The 19,870-nt window shown below is 33.3% G+C and overlaps 3 protein-coding genes across 9 annotated transcripts in view; 2 read left to right on the forward strand and 1 right to left on the reverse strand.

The window, feature by feature from the left end:
* Nucleotides 1–8,017, forward strand: part of LOC101494820 (protein CELLULOSE SYNTHASE INTERACTIVE 1) — a 10,673-nt gene extending 2,656 nt beyond the window's left edge. The window contains exons 4-8 of the mRNA XM_073370253.1: nt 1–2,249; nt 3,378–5,949; nt 6,066–6,520; nt 6,905–7,021; nt 7,534–8,017. The exon at nt 1–2,249 is cut by the window's left edge and continues 16 nt beyond it. Of these exons, the coding sequence (XP_073226354.1) occupies nt 1–2,249; nt 3,378–5,949; nt 6,066–6,520; nt 6,905–7,021; nt 7,534–7,701 (5,561 nt within the window). The 3' untranslated portion in view covers nt 7,702–8,017. The remainder of the gene's footprint in view (nt 2,250–3,377; nt 5,950–6,065; nt 6,521–6,904; nt 7,022–7,533) is intronic.
* Nucleotides 8,018–14,491: 6,474 nt separating this feature from the next.
* Nucleotides 14,492–19,777, reverse strand: LOC101497210 (photosynthetic NDH subunit of lumenal location 4, chloroplastic). 7 transcript variants are annotated; one of them, XM_073369967.1, is made up of 7 exons: nt 19,413–19,776; nt 19,211–19,303; nt 19,065–19,125; nt 18,912–18,980; nt 18,235–18,368; nt 16,445–16,495; nt 14,492–14,842 (listed from the first exon to the last, which is right to left on the reverse strand). In XM_073369967.1, exons 1-5 carry the CDS (start codon nt 19,740–19,742, stop codon nt 18,289–18,291), a joined length of 633 nt encoding a protein of 210 aa, XP_073226068.1. In that variant the 5' UTR covers nt 19,743–19,776; the 3' UTR covers nt 14,492–14,842; nt 16,445–16,495; nt 18,235–18,288. The 7 variants fall into 7 exon arrangements, with proteins under 7 accessions (XP_073226068.1, XP_073226067.1, XP_027191498.1 ...); XM_073369966.1 differs by lacking the exon at nt 14,492–14,842 and having other exon boundaries at nt 16,291–16,495; XM_027335697.2 differs by lacking the exons at nt 14,492–14,842; nt 16,445–16,495 and adding an exon at nt 17,284–17,517 and having other exon boundaries at nt 18,887–18,980; nt 19,413–19,777.
* Nucleotides 14,779–15,953, forward strand: LOC101496880 (heavy metal-associated isoprenylated plant protein 23). The gene is made up of 3 exons (XM_004503986.4): nt 14,779–14,918; nt 15,233–15,397; nt 15,494–15,953. Exons 2-3 carry the CDS (start codon nt 15,235–15,237, stop codon nt 15,793–15,795), a joined length of 465 nt encoding a protein of 154 aa, XP_004504043.1. The 5' UTR covers nt 14,779–14,918; nt 15,233–15,234; the 3' UTR covers nt 15,796–15,953.
* Nucleotides 19,778–19,870: the final 93 nt, after the last annotated feature.

The raw sequence follows: 19,870 nt of genomic DNA on the forward strand, positions 1-19,870 counted from the left end.
AGATAGCTGGTTCTAATGGCATCCCTGCTTTGATCAATGCTACCATAGCTCCTTCCAAAGAATTCATGCAGGGTGAGTGTGCTCAAGCATTACAAGAGAATGCTATGTGTGCTTTAGCAAACATCTCTGGTGGTTTGTCTTATGTCATATCTAGCCTCGGTCAAAGTCTTGAATCATGCTCCTCGCCTACCCAAATTGCAGATACATTAGGAGCTATAGCATCAGCTCTTATGATATATGATAACAAGGCAGAATCTACCAAACCGTCAGATCCGTTGGTGGTTGAACAGACATTACTCAAACAATTTAAACCTCGCTTACCTTTCCTCGTGCAAGAACGGACCATTGAAGCTCTAGCTAGTTTATATGGAAATCCCATACTCTCATCTAAACTAGCAAATTCTGATGCAAAACATTTGCTTGTTGGTTTAATAACAATGGCTGCCAATGAAGTGCAAGATGAGCTTATAAAAGCTCTATTGACACTATGCAAAAGTGAAGGCAGCCTATGGCGTGCACTTCAGGGCCGCGAAGGAGTTCAGCTACTGATATCTCTTCTCGGTCTTTCGTCAGAACAGCAGCAAGAATGTGCAGTTGCCTTGCTTTGCCTTTTATCTAATGAAAATGACGAAAGTAAATGGGCAATTACTGCTGCTGGTGGTATACCTCCACTTGTTCAAATTTTGGAGACAGGATCTGCAAAAGCAAAGGAAGATTCTGCAAGAATCCTCAAGAACTTGTGCAATCATAGTGAAGATATACGTGCATGTGTTGAAAGTGCTGATGCTGTTCCTGCATTGTTGTGGCTATTGAAGAATGGAAGCCCTAATGGGAAGGATATTGCAGCAAAGACAATAAATCATTTGATTCATAAATCCGATACTACGACTATCAGTCAGCTTACAGCGTTATTGACTAGCGACCTTCCAGATTCAAAAATATATGTTTTGGATGCTTTGAGAAATATGCTTTCTGTTGCTCCTCTTAGCGACATTTTACGTGAAGGTAGTGCTGCCGGTGATGCCTTTGACACCATGATAATGTTATTGAGCTCTCCCAAGGAAGAAACTCAGGCAAAATCTGCTTCAGCTCTGGCTGGTATTTTCGAAGCAAGGAAAGATGTGCGTGAAAGTAGCGTAGCTGTCAAAACTCTTTCGTCAGCTATGAAATTGCTTAATGTTGAATCTGAAAGTATCCTAATGGAGTCCTCAAACTGCTTGGCTGCAATATTTCTTTCCATCAAAGAGAACAGGGATGTAGCAGCTGTTGCTAGAGATGCATTATCCCCACTAGTTGCACTAGCTAACTCTTCGGTTTTGGAAGTGGCAGAGACAGCAGTAGGTGCCATAGCAAATCTTATTTTGGACAGTGAAATAGCAAAAAGAGTTGTTGCAGAAGAAGTAATCTTGCCTGCTACCAGAGTATTACAAGAAGGCACGATTTCTGGTAAAACTCATGCCGCAGCAGCAATTGCTCGCCTCTTACATTCTCATAAAGTTGATAAAGCTGTTACTGACTGTGTGAACCGCGCCGGCACTGTTCTAGCACTAGTTTCATTTTTGGATTCATCTGTCGATGGATCTGTTGCCACATCAGAGGCTCTAGAAGCACTTGCCATTCTGTCCAGGTCAGAAGAGACCGGTGCAAATATTAAACCAGCATGTGCAATTTTGGCTGAATTCCCTGAAAGCATAAGCCCGATAGTCCTTTGCATTGTTAATTCAACACCGACATTGCAAGATACAACGATCGAGATCTTATCTCGATTATGTAAAGATCAGCCTGTTGTTTTAGGAGATACTGTTGCTTCAGCCTCTGGATGTATATCTTCAATAGCTAAGAGGATAATAAGTTCCACAAATGTAAGGGTCAAAATTGGTGGCGCTGCCCTTCTTATTTGTACTGCAAAAGTGAATCATCAGAGACTGGTGGAGGATCTCAATATATCAAACTTGTCTGCTAACCTTATTCAGTCTCTAGTTGATATTCTTATTTCTTCACAACCTTCTTCGGGTAATCAGAGTGATGATGACAATGAATCCATCAGCATATGCAGGCATACAAAAGAAGAGGTCGATAGCTGTGAATCCAAAACCGGAACTTCCATTATATGTGGTGTTGACTTAGCTATATGGTTACTGTCTATTCTTGCTTGTCATGATGGAAAAAATAAAACAGCATTAATGGAGGCTGGTGCAATCGATGTTCTCGCCGATAGGATCTCAAATTGTTATTCACAATATTCTCAGGTATTTAAGTGCCTTTTACCTATCTATCAAGAAGAAAGAAATAAAAGAACTGATTCTGATCATAGTTATTACATAATAGGTAAAATTATGATTTAACCCTTCCAACTCCCTCCACTCAAAGTTTTGTCTAAAATCAACTTAAGTACACCGAGCTTTTAATCCTACAACTTAACATATTATGTTTTGGAATTTTTGCAATCTAAACTGAATCCCCTTGATAAAAAAAAAACATTGCATTTGATCATTTTTCTCACTTAACAAGATGAATTTGTTATTTATATTAGTTGGGGCTGGGGATATATAGAGTAAAAGACTGAAATTTTGTTGTAAACAGTAGAAAACTAAAAGAATCAGATGAGTTATGAGAGTGAGACAACAAAAACTATTTTTAAAAAGTGAGGGAAACTGTGAAATTAGAGGTAACTGTTTTATAACACACGAAGCTAGGACTTTCTTTACTTGTACCGTAATCAATTCCCGAGTATAATTTTCTTGTAAAAACATGTTTTCAATTTTTTTTAAATATTTTTTATGTTTCTCCAGATCAAAGAAAACATGTGGTGCCTTTTGTGTTGATTCATTTTCTTCTTTTTTCAAGTTACCTATCCTTGTTGCAGTCTTCATCATTTCAACTTCATTATACTGTTTTTGGTAACTTTATTTCCAAAAGCCATTTCGCATAATCTTGTATGGAAAAACTCTTTTAAGTAATTTAAAAAATATTATCCTCAAGTATAAAATACTTTGAAAAAAAGTATGGCAACTTTTATAGAAAGGTTATATACCTTTCTGGTGAATTTTTACCAAAGAAAATGATCACAGGTTTGGTCAATAACATCCATTGTCAGTTAACTAAATTATTAAACCACTAAAATGTTTATTTCAGGGAATTTTTGGGAGTAAGGGAGATTAATCTTTTAAACTTGTTTAAATAAAAAATTCCAGGGAGGTGAACCTGTGATTTTTCCTAGTAAAATATTCACTTATTTGCACATAAAAGCATCCTTAGCTTTTAAAGTGAAACATGCATGAATCCTCGTGATGCATGAAATATTAAGATAACAGATTACTATATTAATGTTATTTCTGCATTTAAACTTTGTTTGCTTCTTTATGGTGAATATGCAGATCGACTACAAAGAAGATTACAGCATGTGGATTTGCGCCTTGTTGTTGGCAATATTATTTCAAGATAGAGATATCATACGGGCACATGCAACGATAAAGTCTGTACCAGCACTCGCCAATTTATTGAAGTCAGAGGAATCGGCAAACAAATATTTTGCTGCACAATCAATAGCAAGCCTTGTTTGCAACGGTAGCAGGGGAACAATTCTGTCTGTGGCAAATTCTGGTGCAGCAGGTGGACTTATCTCTTTGCTTGGCTGTGCCGATACTGATATACAAGATCTTCTCGAATTGTCAGAGGAATTTTCTTTGGTGCGTTATCCTGATCAAGTGGCTCTAGAGAAGTTGTTTAGAGTTGATGATATAAGAGTTGGCGCCACTTCTCGGAAGGCAATACCTGCCCTAGTTGATCTTCTCAAACCGATTCCAGATCGCCCAGGAGCACCATTTTTAGCTCTCGGGCTTTTGACTCAGCTTGGTAGAGATTGTCCATCAAATAAGACTGTAATGGTAGAATCGGGGGCTTTAGAGGCTCTTACGAAGTATCTTTCCCTCGGTCCACAAGATGCAACCGAAGAAGCTGCTACAGATCTGCTAGGAATTCTGTTTAGTAGTGCTGATATACGAAAACACGACTCTGCATTTGGTGCTGTTACTCAGCTTGTAGCTGTCCTACGTTTAGGAGGAAGAGGGGCAAGATATAGTGCTGCAAAAGCATTGGAAAGTTTATTTTCTGCAGACCACATTAGAAATGCCGAAATTTCTCGACAAGCTGTTCAACCGTTGGTTGAAATTCTTAGTACTGGTTCAGAAAGGGAGCAGCATGCTGCAATTGCTGCATTGGTTGGTTTACTGAGTGAAAATCCGTCAAGAGCACTTGCTGTTGCAGATGTTGAGATGAATGCAGTGGATGTTCTTTGTAGGATCCTTTCGTCGAATTGTTCAATGGACCTCAAAGCGGATGCTGCTGAATTATGCTGTGCTCTTTTTGGAAATACAAGGATTCGGTCCACGATGGCTGCTGAACGATGTGTTGAACCATTAGTCTCTCTCCTTGCAACTGAGTTTAGTTCCGCTCATCATTCGGTTGTCCGGGCATTGGATAGGCTTGTTGATGATGAGCAACTTGCCGAATTAGTTGCCGCACATAGTGCAGTTGTTCCTCTTGTTAGTCTACTGTCTGGTAGAAACTATGTACTTCACGAGGCTATTTCCAGAGCTCTGGTCAAGTTAGGAAAAGACAGACCTGCTTGTAAAATGGAAATGGTAAAAGCTCGAGTCATCGAAAGCATACTGAACATCTTACACGAAGCACCTGATTATTTGTGCGCAGCTTTTGCAGAACTGTTGCGTATATTAACCAATAACGCCACCATAGCTAAAGGACCATCGGCTGCTAAAGTTGTTGAACCCTTGTTTTTGTTGTTGACAAGACACGATTTTGCGCCTGATGGACAACACAGTGCATTGCAGGTTTTGGTTAATATCTTAGAACATCCACAGTGCCGTGCTGACCATTCAATGACTTCTCGGAAAGTTATCGAACCGCTTATCCCTTTGCTTGATTCTCCTATATCAGTAGTGCAACAGTTGGCTGCCGAGCTTCTTTCACATCTGCTCCTCGAAGAACACCTTCAGAAGGATCCAGTGACACAGCAAGTAATTGGCCCTCTTATAAGAATTCTCGGTTCCGGTATACCTATAGTGCAGCAGAGAGCTGTAAAGGCCCTAGTTAGTATTGCACTAACATGGCCAAATGAAATCGCCAAAGAGGGCGGTGTTGTTGAGATTTCCAAAGTGATATTGCAAGCCGATCCTTCCCTTCCACACACTTTATGGGAGTCTGCTGCCTCGGTTCTGTCAAGTATTCTGCAATTCAGCTCAGAATTCTACTTGGAAGTGCCTGTTGCTGTTTTGGTAAGGTTGCTTCGATCTGGCTCAGAGAGCACGGTTGTTGGTGCGTTAAATGCTCTTCTGGTTTTGGAAAGTGATGATGGAACTAGCGCAGAAGCTATGGCTGATAGTGGCGCCATAGAGGCTCTCTTGGAGCTCCTAAGATCTCATCAGTGTGAGGAAATTGCTGCAAGACTCTTAGAAGTATTGCTGAACAATGTAAAGATCAGAGAAACGAAAGTTACTAAATCGGCCATCTTACCGTTATCTCAGTATCTCTTGGACCCACAAACACAAGCACAACACGCAAGACTATTGGCAACTTTGGCTCTCGGGGATCTGTTCCAGAACGAGGCTCTTGCTCGAACAGGCGATGCAGTTTCTGCTTGTCGTGCTTTAGTGAACGTGCTTGAAGACCAACCAACAGAAGAGATGAAAGTTGTAGCAATATGTGCTTTGCAAAATCTCGTGATGTACAGTCGATCAAATAGAAGAGCGGCTGCAGAGGCTGGGGGGGTTCGAGCGGTTGCAGAGGCTGGTGGTGTTCAGGTTGTATTGGATCTGATAGGTTCAAGTAATCCTGAAACTTCTGTTCAGGCTGCAATGTTTATCAAACTTCTGTTCTCAAATAATACTATTCAAGAGTATGCTTCTAGCGAAACTGTCAGAGCAATCACTGGTGAGTTTTACCTTTCTTATTGTTAGAATCTGCAAAAGATACTTATAAGACATTACTAGAACATTTACTGTGTAGTCTTATTTTAAGCATGATCTAACAAAGTTGTGTTCTTGTAGCCACTATTGAAAAAGATTTATGGGCGTCCGGAACCGTGAACGAAGAATATCTGAAAGCATTAAATTCTCTATTTAGCAACTTCCCACGACTGAGAGCAACCGAACCGGCAACACTTAGCATTCCCCACCTGGTCACATCCTTAAAGACAGGTTCAGAGGCTTGTCAGGAAGCTGCCTTAGATTCACTTTTTCTGCTCAGACAAGCTTGGTCAGCTTGCCCTGCTGAAGTTTCAAGAGCTCAGTCGATTGCAGCTGCAGACGCTATTCCTTTCCTGCAGTACTTAATCCAGTCTGGCCCGCCTCGGTTTCAAGAGAAAGCAGAGTTTTTATTGCAGTGTTTGCCGGGGACGTTGGTGGTGATCATCAAGCGCGGTAACAATATGAAACAGTCTGTTGGAAACCCGAGTGTTTACTGCAAGATTACACTTGGCAACAATCCGCCGAGGCTAACCAAGGTATTTTTTTGAGACGGAATTTTCTTATCATTTTATTAATAATCCATCATTGCGGAAATTTACAACTATTGGTCCTTAAATATGTGAGGTGTGATCACCATAGTCTTTGAATGTATCAAAATTCCGAAAACATCCCAGGATGTGTATTTGTTTGTCGGTTTAGTCCTTAAATGTGTCTTTAATTAGTTAGTTTGATCTTCAAATGTATCTTCCGTTAGTCATTTTGGTCCATGAAATTACTAAAAGAAGAAGTCACACTAGAGGATGGTTTTGAAACTTTGATTCATTTAGGTACTATAGTGACATCGCTCAACTCATTTAGAGATCAAAATGACTGTTTATTCTACGCTAAATTACTGATATTCATGATGGCGTGATGATCAGGTGGTCTCTACTGGTCCTAATCCTGAGTGGGATGAGAGCTTTTCATGGTCCTTTGAGAGTCCTCCAAAAGGCCAAAAGCTTCATATTTCGTGCAAAAACAAAAGCAAAGTGGGAAAGGTAAAAGTGCAATTGAAAACTAATTATTATTTCAGTTTCAGTATTATAAAGTATATAGACTAAATTACATTTGGGGTCCTTTAACTTAATCTCAGGTAACGTTTTAGTCATTTATCTTTTTTTTTTCTTCCCGATTTAGTCCTTTATTCCTAACAATATCAAATAAAGTATGAAAATATGAGTTTATTTGAAGATTTGCGTTACGAATTTGATGAAATTTGTATTATATTGAAGAATATAATTAATTTTATGAGTTTTGATTGAATTTTTTTTTTTTTAATTTTTGTATAAAAAAGGATAACATTGTTGAAATTTTAAAACATAAAATATCAAATTGTCACTTAAAATTAAAATAAAGGACCAAATCGGAAAAAAAAAAGATAAAGGACTAAAACGTTACTTGAGATTAAGTTAAAGGACCACAAATGTAATTTAGCCAAGTATATATTAACAACTTCAGATATCTTGTTTTTACACTTGCACTTAACCCTTATCTTGTGATTTGTCGACAGAGTAAATTTGGAAAAGTAACAATCCAAATCGATCGAGTGGTAATGCTCGGAGCCGTAGCCGGTGAGTACACTCTGTTGCCTGCAAGTAAAAGTGGACCACCAAGGAATCTAGAAATAGAATTTCAGTGGTCTAACAAAGCAGCTGATCCAACAAGTGAAACAGTTTAGTGTCTTGCTTTCAAATTGGAGCATTAGGCTACAAGCTGTCAAGGAAATTTTTGGATTTTTATTTTTGAAAAGAAATCATGTGTATATATAGCTGTTTATTTTACTTTTTTGGGTCTATAGTTTGAAACAGAATATTTTTTCTTTTGTTATAATATTCTTTTGTAACTTGATCCTTCATTTCCTAGGATCAGGCTTGCTTTGTGTTTCTTGTATGATTCTTTGAGTCTGTTGTATGTTTTTGGGACTTTATTTGAGGCTTTGTATGTATAATAACATTATATAGATATAAAGATTGTCGTGTGTTTACATATGATAACTATGATTATTTTTTTTATGAATTATGAAAGAATATCTTCTTCTTACAATATTAAAATATTAGCATGAAATGACAAATTAACAATAACAAATGTCTTATTATGCATCATAGTAAAGGGAAAATGGTCCTGACAAGAGATTCCCTTATATTGCATTTTCCTTTTACCTAATTCTGTTCAATGTCGTGTGCCAGCTGGAGTTGATTATGAATTTTTTGTCTGTAAATTGTTTCTTTAATAACACAATTATTCAACAATTTTATTTTTGAAGAATCAAATATCTAATTATGTGAAAGAAAATTATTAAATGATTGTTTGATCAGTTACATAGAGGAAAATATTTTTGATTGTATTTTTTAGTGCTGAAAATAAAAATAGTAATCATAATAATATACGAAGGCACGTAATTTCTTATTTTTTATTTGATGACTACGGCGTCTTCATTTTATCACTTGTAAATTAATGTATTTCTTGTATTAAAAAATATCTAATGTTATATGATTTGTTGGTGAAAATTTCAAAATAATATTCATTTATTGAAATTGGTAAAAATTATGTTGATCGACAATTATACAATTTAAAATCAATAAAATATAAAATAACGAATCTGCAAATAATTTTACATCATTTATGTTAATAGCATAAAACAGAAAAATCCTTATAATTATAAATGTGACAAAATACTATATACATTTGATATTGCAATTTGGCAACCATCAAAGAATAGCTTAGAAAATGAAATACGCTAACCACTAAATGAACCAACTTGATTGCCTTTTGCGCAATGCGACGTCTACTAGTATGTAATTCATTCCAACTTCTCCAAACATGATGTATTAATGTGGTAAGATTTTTCACTTTCCAACAGACCAAATAAAAAGTAAGGGTTTGTAACAAATAAAATAAAAAGTAAGTGTACAATATCGAATAGAAAAAATATTTAGTTACTGAAGTCAACATGTAGTTAAAAAATAGTTTTTGCTAACAAAAAGTAATGTAAAGAAAAATGTGAAAAGATAAGGCGCGGACATAATTTTCCTTAAAATTGGAACAATAGGACAATAATTGAAATGAGATTGGAAAGCATAGACAAGATAGGACGTTCCCTCCCCATTTCCTAAAGGTGTTCATAAAATAATGTAGAGTCCAATAAGGTAAAAAGAAACCATATAAGATATTAGATATTGATACTGCATCTAACTAAATTTGAGTGATATAGAAATTTTGGGTTCCATCTTCACCTTAATAGAATATTAATGATATTAATAATACTAATTACTATCATTTACTATTAGAAAATAAAATAGATGACACATTTCCTACAAGGTGAATTTATCATACAAGTCATCTAGATTTCCATCCCTTTGTTAGTACCTTTTCCCATCCTTCAAACACAATATGAGCTTCAATAGACAGAAACTCAATGTGTCAAAGCACGTGGACAAACAGTTTTCTTAAAAAGTAACTTGAATAACATATAATAATTGCTAATTTCCAATCCCACAAATCAATATAATTATGTGCATTGCTTTGCTGAGTGATTTTCAGGGCTTATCCAATGAGAAGACAACTAACACATTCGTTTTAGACTTATAAATAAAAACTTATTTTTTAAAAATTATTGGGTTAGCTCTGATTATCATTTCACTTTAAATTTAATTTTAACAAAATTGATTTTTACAAATTTAAATTTATTCAAAATTGCATTTGTAAAGATGTCTATCCATGATACAATAAAAGAAAAGGATGCCTACCCAAAACACATAACATCTATTGGTTATTAATGCTTTATATGCTTCGTGCACAAAAAGTTTTTTGTTGGTGCATTATTTTAGGTTCTTTTTAATTTAACCTTTTCTCTTTTACTTTTTTTTCTTTCCAAAAGTGTGAACTTTCTAAGTAGCTAGTAGCTTTGTTGTTCATTGAAAAGGCTAATGCAGTTAGGTTACATTATTTAAATTGGTTCTTATGGATCTCTTTAAAATTATATCAGAAATGGAAGCTTTTGGTGCAAAAAGAATAATTATTATCAAAGCTAGCTCTTAGTATATTATGCTAGTCTTAATTGGTACTGTTTGAAAGATTGCAGAAATGATAGCTTCAAGTATTTTTGTGCTAATGTAAGACATTACTTGGTGTGGCTGCATTTAAATAGACATGGATGGGCTTTGTTTTTGGGTTTGAATGTTGTTCCATGTGTATTAAAGTTGTATTATTTGGACATCATATTTAGAATACTGTGCCGACACTGTATAAAAATATGGGGAGATTAGTGTGTGTAAAAATTGATCAGAGAAAAAAGTATTACTAAATAAATGAAAATTGTATATGGTGTCTCACATCGATTGAGATATTCAAACATCTTTTCTGTATGCATTATTAGAATGCTTGTGAGTAGTTTTTATTTTTTATTTTTTGAACTCCTAGTTTGTAACCCTTTTCGTTATGCTACATTACTTGGTATTAGAAATTTTTAATATCCTCGCAAACTACTAAAAATAAATAAATATAAAAAGTTTAGTTGCAGTTTTAGTTAATTATTTATTTATTTGTAAAATTGATTATTTTATTTTAAAATTTGATAATTTTGATTTTTTTTTTCAGATTTTTTAATTAAAAAATGGTGAGTTGATATATTTTAAATGATGTGACATATGATTTCATGATGCATAATTATTTACATGTATTAATAATTTATATGTTATTAATTAAATTTTAAAAATAAGTAATTTTAAAAATTAAAACTTAAGTTTTTATAAAATTTTGTTGCAATTTTATGAGTACTAATCATTTCATATCATATCTCACGTAATTTAAAATATATTATATTACTATTTTTATTTTAAAAAAATTGAGAGAGGGGTCAAAATTATTTAATTTTAAATTAGGGAATCAATTGCACAAATGAGTGAAAATTTGGGGAATTAAAACTGTAAAACAAAGTAAAAACTCTTAATAGCAAATTAATTGATACAATAAGATAAAAAAATTTCTTTAATATCATATGATGTACAGAAACAACGAGGTTGTTTTGGCTTAATCTTGCTTGGCGAGGACATTGGCAAGGCAAATGGTGATTTCTACCTTTTTGATTTTGTCCGTCGAAGTAAATGAAATTCTAACCTTTTTAGATCTGCTCAACTCATTTGTCTTGTCAAATGCAACTCCTTTTTTATTGCACATTTTTGCATCGCATCTAAACAATGCCATTATTTTTTTAGTCATATTTAAAGTTCACATATGACTCTTGATCGTTTTTGGAGATGAAATTGCACATAAAATATCAACAATTTAATTTTAGTTCTAAATATCATCCGATTTAATCACTCATTATCTAAGTTAGACAGGTTTTGTTATGCAAATAGATTAAATATATTTTTTGTGGAAACAATATTTACTTATTACTATTACTAGGTACGATTTCATACATTTGTGGAAGTGTTATGAGGACAAAAGTTAATTCTACTTACCTGCATTAAGTTTTAAAACAACTCAAGAATTTAAAGTCACCATTAATTAGACTAGTTGCATTGCATTAGTATTAACTATAAGCCCCATTAAGTTTTAAAACAAATCAAGAATTAAAGGTCACCATTAATTAGACTAGTTGCATTGCATTAGTATTAACTATAAGCCCCAAAGAGGTGATATTGATGGTTTTGTCCATATGCATCCACATATCAATATTGGTATACATCTTTTAGATGTGAGGAGCAACAATTTCAATTTTCAATAGGGCATCTACACTTTAATTTGAAGAATTTGTCATTTTAGGTAGATTGATGGATCAAATAATACACTAGTGGCCACCAACATACAAGAGTATATCACTATAGTAATATGCATGGACGTGCATAATTGAGTGGAAAGCCATACTCATGGGTTTGGTGAAAAGAGTGGGGCTTTGTTATCACAATATTCACATGCATTCAAATCTATAGGACAAAACCAAACCGAGAAAACGACGTGCGTACATTTGTTGTATCTCCAATTCAATTTTTTAAGAGACAATTAGGACTTTGTTGTGTCCAACAAAGCATATAAAATGATCGAATCAATCAAATATTATAAAATTTTATAATTTTATTTTTTGTTTCTATAAATAAATCTCAAATTTTAGTCTCTATACAAAAATGTATTCACTTCTATTTTCTACTTTGAAGAGTTTTTGTAACAAATTGATACTTTTAACTCTTAAAAAATTCATATAAAATCAAAATTGGGACTAACTAAAAATGAATAATTTTTTTGAATAATTAAATTTAAAAGATCATTAAGACTAAAAATATATTTAATTTATGAATTAAAGAAAAACATATATACTACTAACCCTCTATAATTCTAATATGAATAATTCTAACAAAACTCATTAAAGTCCTTTCAACCAAGAATTTACATAGAGTTTACATAGATTCGTTTCGTAAACTCAAAAAAAATTAATATTAAAATAATTTATATATGCCATATATCAATAATACAGTAATATTATTAAATCAAGAATATTTCATTATTTAATATCTACAGTAAAGTATGAATATTTTCAAACAGATAAATATATTTTAGTAGAATTTTAAAAAACTGTCAACTCATATATATGCATAATATTATCGGTTATAACAACATTAAAAGTTTAAGTTTATATTTTATAACCAATCAATATTATCTAGAATCGTAAACTAAATTAGATATTGAATAACATCGATCATAATTTTATATTTTAAACTCAAATCAAATGTAAAATTATAAACTCAAAACCTACTAATAAACTTAAGAGCTTATCAATTTTATTATAATTTACTTAAATTCGATAGAGTTTACAAAAAGAAAATTTACAAATAAATTAACTCGTTTCGGTAATAAAATAAAATCGTAATAACTTTACTTATAACCTGTGAGCGGAGGACCATAGAAGTTTCCAAAATGGTACGCAGGCTTATATATTTGTCCATTAAAACAAAATAAATACTCATTTTGGAGTTATCATTATGCACCAACTCTTTTAACAGCTGTGCTTTGTGAATGTTCCCAAATGCCAACCAAACGCGTTCGTGGCTTCTGTCATTTGTGACATGACCAAATTTGTTACATAAACAAACTTGTAAAGTCAATTGTGTGTATTATAACCTTTTTGTTTGTACAAAATGTGGACTTCGTATGATCATAGAAAAGTAGCATATCTTTTATACTTTCATCGTAAATATGTTAGTAGTATATATCATATGGTGTAAACTATGGATTTGGATCTCGTGTAATTATAATTGCCATCAGCATATTTCGATGAAAATCAAACAGTCAATAGATAAAAGATTTTGATTTTTTAAAAATATAACTTTTAAGCTTTATTTTCCGAATTAGAATTGGACGGACTCTAATGTAATAACGGCGGCACAACTGCACACCGCGTGAGATTCAATTTTGTAAATTATAGATGACTTTTTTTTAATAATTCTTTTTAGAAGAAAAAATAAATTTAAGGGAAATTATCTCAGATATATGAAATTTTAGATTCAAATCAGACGTCTAATTTAATAATTTGCTATTTATTAGTTGAGTTAGGATTTAAGAATAATAATTTTTTTTTATTCATGCAAAAAATTGCTTTCATTTTCAAAGATTGATTTGTCTTGGCTATTGCTCTTCAAACATTTATTTGTTTGCAAAAATTACAAAATTGATCGAACAAAAGTTTTACTTGATTTGGAGTTAGATATTTATTTATGAAATTATGAAATAAAAAAAAGTTTATGCGTGCCTGTAATCCTTTTAAAGAATAGAGAAAATGATATATCCTTTTAGAATAAATTAGTTTTATATTGAGTTTCAACAAAAAAGTTAAATATTATGCTGCATCATTTAGCTTTTGTAATTTATTTTTAAATTAATGATATAAAATGGTAGAATGAAAGGTTTTCATATCAGTATAAATGACAATGTATAATTTTTATTTTAACAATAATAGTACATGCATACATGTATGTCATTAAGTCTTTAAAATTACTCTCATGATCATTATAGGCTGATAACGTTGCCTTTATAACTAATTATTATCACTTGGTAATAATTGTGCTTCTCTCTTCATATTTTGAGTTTAAACTCCAAGTATAGAATAGAACATAAAATACACACATAATGGGCATGCCCGCACGCGCACAAGGCAGATGATCCCAATGCTTGATAAATATTTCAATTATAAAGTGTTGGCAAAAAACGCTATAAGTCTAGCACACACTTTTCAGCACGCTCATTCTTGTCAATTTAAATTTTATTCTTATCAATTTAAATTTAAATAAATAAATCCCACTACTTAATAATATGAACACTATATATAAATTTAATACGACTACATGGATTTCAATCGATATTTTAGTCACACATTTTATTGTATTGGAAATGACCATATTTGAATCACGTTTGTTATTACATGTTAATATTTTTCCTAACAGATATTCAAATTTAAATTTACCGTGTTGTAGGAGTTTAATATGTTCTGTCAAATCCAACTTCATCAATGTGTCAGCAACATTCTTATTTATTGTAACTATTTTTATGGACTCATTTTTACAGAAATGGAATATCAAATATGGTGTCTCCTTATTTGTGTGGAGTATTTTCAAAATTTATATATACAATATGTAAGATTAAAAGTAAATAAAAGAAAGGAATATGTGTGTCATGTTATGTACCATGTCTCAGATATGATGTTGAAACCCCCCCAATTGCTAAGGCAAAACCATTGTATCAAAAGAAGCTTTTGTTTACTGGTGTAGGTGGGGTCCACGACCTTTCCTCTGTTTGAGTCTGATTAAACGCCTCTATAAGTAGTACGCCTAGGCAAACAAACTCAAATCAAATTAAAGAAGTTCTTCACATAGCATAGCAGCATTATTTATTCATTATTACAAGGTAAGGAAGGAATCCTTTTTTTTGTGGAAAGAAAGTTACTTGTAACTTCTTTTTGTTTCATAACTCCCCGAGTTGGTTCCCTCGTTTTTATTTTTCAATATAAAAATCCATTTTTCAAGACATAATCAACCTACTGACATATACATGCTCCCCTGCACAACTCTCATACAACACCATTTGCAATCAATTTATGTTCTCTCTAATATATAGTTTTTGTCTTGTTTGAGATACTCAACAAGTTCTATATAGTTCATGTAAGCAAGTTATGTTCATTTTCTTTTCATTTATAGATCATTTTACTTTTGAAAATACAGAAATGGGAGTTGGTGGCACTTTGGAGTACTTATCTGATCTCATGAGCACTGGTCACCACCATCTCAAGAAGAAGAAGAAGCAGTTACAAACTGTAGAGCTAAAGATTAGGATGGACTGTGATGGCTGTGAGCTTAAGATCAAGAAAACCCTTTCTTCACTAAGTGGTAAAGTCACATTCTTTTAACTTTTCATCATTTACATATTGTCATTTTATCATTGTTCATTCAACATGAAGTTGATAAATGAAATGGTTATTGCAGGGGTAAAATCAGTGGAGATAAACCGTAAACAGCAAAAAGTAACAGTAACTGGGTATGTTGAGCCAAACAAGGTGCTGAAGAAGGCTAAGTCAACGGGAAAGAGGGCTGAAATTTGGCCTTATGTGCCTTACAATTTGGTGGCTCAACCATATGCTGTTTCATCTTATGACAAGAAGGCTCCTCCTGGTTATGTGAGGAGAGTGGAGAATGCTGCTGCAACCACTGGAACCATGACAAGATATGAAGACCCTTATGTCAACATGTTCAGTGATGAAAACCCAAATGCCTGTTCTATAATGTAGACAAAAAAAAATGTTTTTTTAATGTTTGGCAGTGTAAATTTTCAAATTTTAATCTAGTGTGTTCTTTCATTTTTCTGGTCAATTTTCAAGCTCTTGTTTTCTTGGATTGTGGACTTTTCTTTACATGAAAAAGGATGAGAAGAGACGTTTCTTTATCATTGCTTTTGTTTCCTAATTTTTGTTACAGACTTACAGTGTTCCAGAGCTGTACGCTGTACCTGCTTGTATTTTTACTCTGGGTAATTTTGGTGAGACTTGACCTAAGATAGGAAATTGTTTCTGTTGTTAACTTGTTATGGCCTTCTTTCTCCAAGAATGGATGGTTGATTGGGTGTAAAAGTAAAACATTATCATGTGAATTGCAAATAAATATGGTCTGCAGGGTTGAAATGGTAAATAAAACAAACATATCTAGTTGTGTGATTTAAGATTTTTGTTTTTTGCGTGTGTGCTTGGAGTTGAATAGGAAAAATAGCGTATCTAAAGATCACTATAGGAAAGGTGTAAACACGCAACCGCAATACTTCTTAATGAAAGGTCATACAAAGGAGGGTGCAAATAACTGTTAAAGGCTCAAAAGTTAAAGGGTTCACTAGTTTTTCCAATAGTATAAACATTAACAGTATTTGGCATATAATTTTTGCCTAACCTGCACGATTGCTTGCTCCCTAGTTCTGGAACATTTGGTCCCTCTCTTCACCTAAGAAGAAACTTTGAGCGTCTCAATTGGGACTGGTAATTAAAAAGCATACATTCTTGAAATTAATTTTCCAAATAGAAGCTGGAGCTAACAGGAAAAAAAATATTTTATGAAGGCATATCCTTTTCTCTAAATCAACGTGAAGCAGAAATCAGCTTTATCGCTTTGCCCTTTTTCTGTTTTCCCTATTAATTTACCTTGGCCAGATCCTAACAAAGTGTAAAGGCACAGGAACAATAGACTATAGGATTCAACAGAATTACACATGGCGGTTGTCATTATTACGACCACCACCATAATCATTACTTAACATAAAGTTCTTCAGGTGTTCAAAATACAGATAAGGAGTAAATAGTTGTCAAGGATTAAAGAACTAGTGTGTACATACTCAAAACCAATCAATATTCTCAGCAATCGGTAACTTGTTACTGTTCACTATTTGATTATTTAGTTTGTAGCACATTGGGGGGTGCACCATATAAATAAATAAAAATTAAATTATAAAGAAATCAAATTGCCTCAAAATCTAGTCACAATAAATTATGATTTTTTTCTTTAAAGTTCGGTTGTACTTGAGCTTGAACCGCTAAGTATAAAGCATAATTTGCATTTGAGATAATTACAATTAAGGATATATTTAGGAGCATATTTCTAATTTTGATTAATTAAACCCAAAGAATGCTTGCTCAAGTCAACACAGTAACCAAGAATTTGTACATTTTATCTACTCTTTTTGTTAATCATCCGAAATCATGATTCGTCCTTTGCCTTTCATTGCACTCAGCATATAGAGGAAGAAGATCAAAAGGATAAACATACAAGTAATAGCATCATTGAAAATTACATTTACAATATAGATACAAAAGTTGCATTTTGTCATGTGCATAGAATAGATACACTACCAGACTAGTCTTAAAAGGGGTATTCAGGTCAATTAAGCCCAACTGCACTAACCAGGAACAGTAACTTGAGAGAGCTGGAGCTAGGAAGGAGACTCTGCCTAACAAGTTGATCCACATTCACTAGCAAAAAAATCCATTTCATTGCTCTAAACTACTAAAAATAATTATTATAAGTATTTTAGATAATCCAGACCAGAGAATGCATGCATGCCTTATGTCATTATAGTTTTAAAGACTTTCTATTGATCCATAGAGAGATGTATTAGTTTATCAATAAGCTAAAGTAATTTCTACCTGATTGCCTGACACAACGGGGTACAAAATTGAATAGATTATAAACAAAACCTCATTCATCTTAAAAATCACTTAGTCATTAATTTGTAATCCCCAATTAATTTTAACAGTGAGATGATGAACACCACCTCCTCATGTTTGATTCCATGAGATCTCGACTTCAAACAACATTTTTCGCATTTTACAAGAAAAATATTCACAAACAACCCTGTGTCAAAATATTAAGCAGCCTATGCTTTAACTATGATCAGGTGTGTTAGCACTAGATGGAATAAAAACCAACTGCTTAAACCCCTAAACCAGGTGATCAATGTTTTATCATGAAGGTTCTGCATATATATATCTACAAATGCATAAAAGCTTCTTGGTTACATGGTCAATATTAGAAGATGGTGCTTAGAATTCTAATAATGTGGAAAGTAAACCAACAAGTTTAGATGCAGAGCATACAGAAAGTAAGGTGGATAAAACAATTTGAGTGCTAGGTAGTAATTTCAGCAATCTAATAAGAACAAAATATTTTCAGGAGATCAGGAAACTTACTGAATCCATGTGTGGCTCATATGCATACATGTATCTGATCAATTTTGACTTCTTTCACTTTGCATTTCCCGAATAAAGACCAACGAATTTAATATCATACAGAAGAGTGGCATTGCCCGGTATATTGCAGTCACCTATTGAATCAGTGACAAAAACGTCAAAATCTAACATATTTAATTACTTACTGCATCTTCCGACAATATAATGTTGCATTCAATAGCTCCTCAGCCTAATAAAAATTCATGGTCTTATATTTCTTTCAGTAAAAAGAACAAAGTAAGCCCAAAGACAAGCAAAAACATGCAAAAATAGAAATGTCAAAAAACCATGAGTAGAAAACAGTGTTTTCAATAACATGTTGCAGAAAATAGCGGTTTTTTTAAATTCTGCTGCGCAACTAAACAATAGCACCGGTATAGCCGCTACTTAACAATATTTTGTACTAAATAACACATCACAGAACAATAGCATTTCTCCAAATTCCAATATGCTATAGCCACTATGTAATAGTACTGGTAGAAAATATACTAGATGAGGTGCATATGACCAAATACACAATAATTAACCAATGAGTACTGATTGCTCTCTTCATACTACTTTTTGTTTTGTTTTAGGTCTGACATAAGGTTATCAATGTTGAGGACTAAATTACTTTATAATAATGCAGAAAATGAAACCTGAGAAGCACCCTGCAGGTTCAGGGCCATATGCTAACAAGGGAGGAATCATGAGCTTGCGTTTCCCACCTAGGTAAAAATGATAGACTGATTTAGCAATTGTCACGACAATGATCAATGAAACTTAAACACTTAGATTAAATAACATAATACCTATCCGCATTGGAGGTACTCCTTCACCTCCCAAAATTCCCTGATCCAATCCCCTAATTACCTGAAACCTCATTCACCCTTATAAGTACAAACTCACCAAAATTATGTAACAAAAAATATATTAACAGTTAAGAAAACTAATCTACCTTGCCAACCCCAATACGCATAGTGAGAGGTCTAGCACGTTTATAACTGCTATCAAATACTATTCCATCAGCAAATCTTGCAGTATAATGAATCTGCAGCATATAATATAGCATTCATTCATTAACATTCAGATGACAACAATGGGAAACAACTCAATGAAATGTTTGCTAAAATGAGTAAGTGAGTGAGTGAGAAACTGACATTGATAAGTTCTCCAAGAGGAGCTTCATCACCGAAACCCTCAACAACATCACAATAACCAAGCCCAGACTTGGCGTAATTGAGTTCACACATAGGCTCTGCTACAGTAGCATAGTATTCAATTCTCGTTGCATCCGCATCCAACGCCGTTAAACCCATAACCCAAGCCGTTACAATCCCAACACCAATTCCAACAAACCGTTTCTTATTATTGTCATTACGCGCCGAACATAACACCTTATTGCAACTCTTACCATTCCGTTTCAATATACATGAAGGATAACGGTAAGAAACGCTAACGCCTGAAGATAGTGATAACGAGAGTGCCATTCTCTTTTCCACCTATCTCTATTGTATGGCTCTCTGCAGATTTATCAAACCCCGACCCGGGTCCACCTAGTTTCTGTTTTTTTTTTTTCTTTTAAAAAAATAAAATACAAATATAATTTTCGTCGTAA

Source organism: Cicer arietinum, chromosome 6 (assembly GCF_000331145.2).
Source record: "Cicer arietinum cultivar CDC Frontier isolate Library 1 chromosome 6, Cicar.CDCFrontier_v2.0, whole genome shotgun sequence".
Lineage (NCBI taxonomy): Eukaryota > Viridiplantae > Streptophyta > Magnoliopsida > Fabales > Fabaceae > Cicer > Cicer arietinum.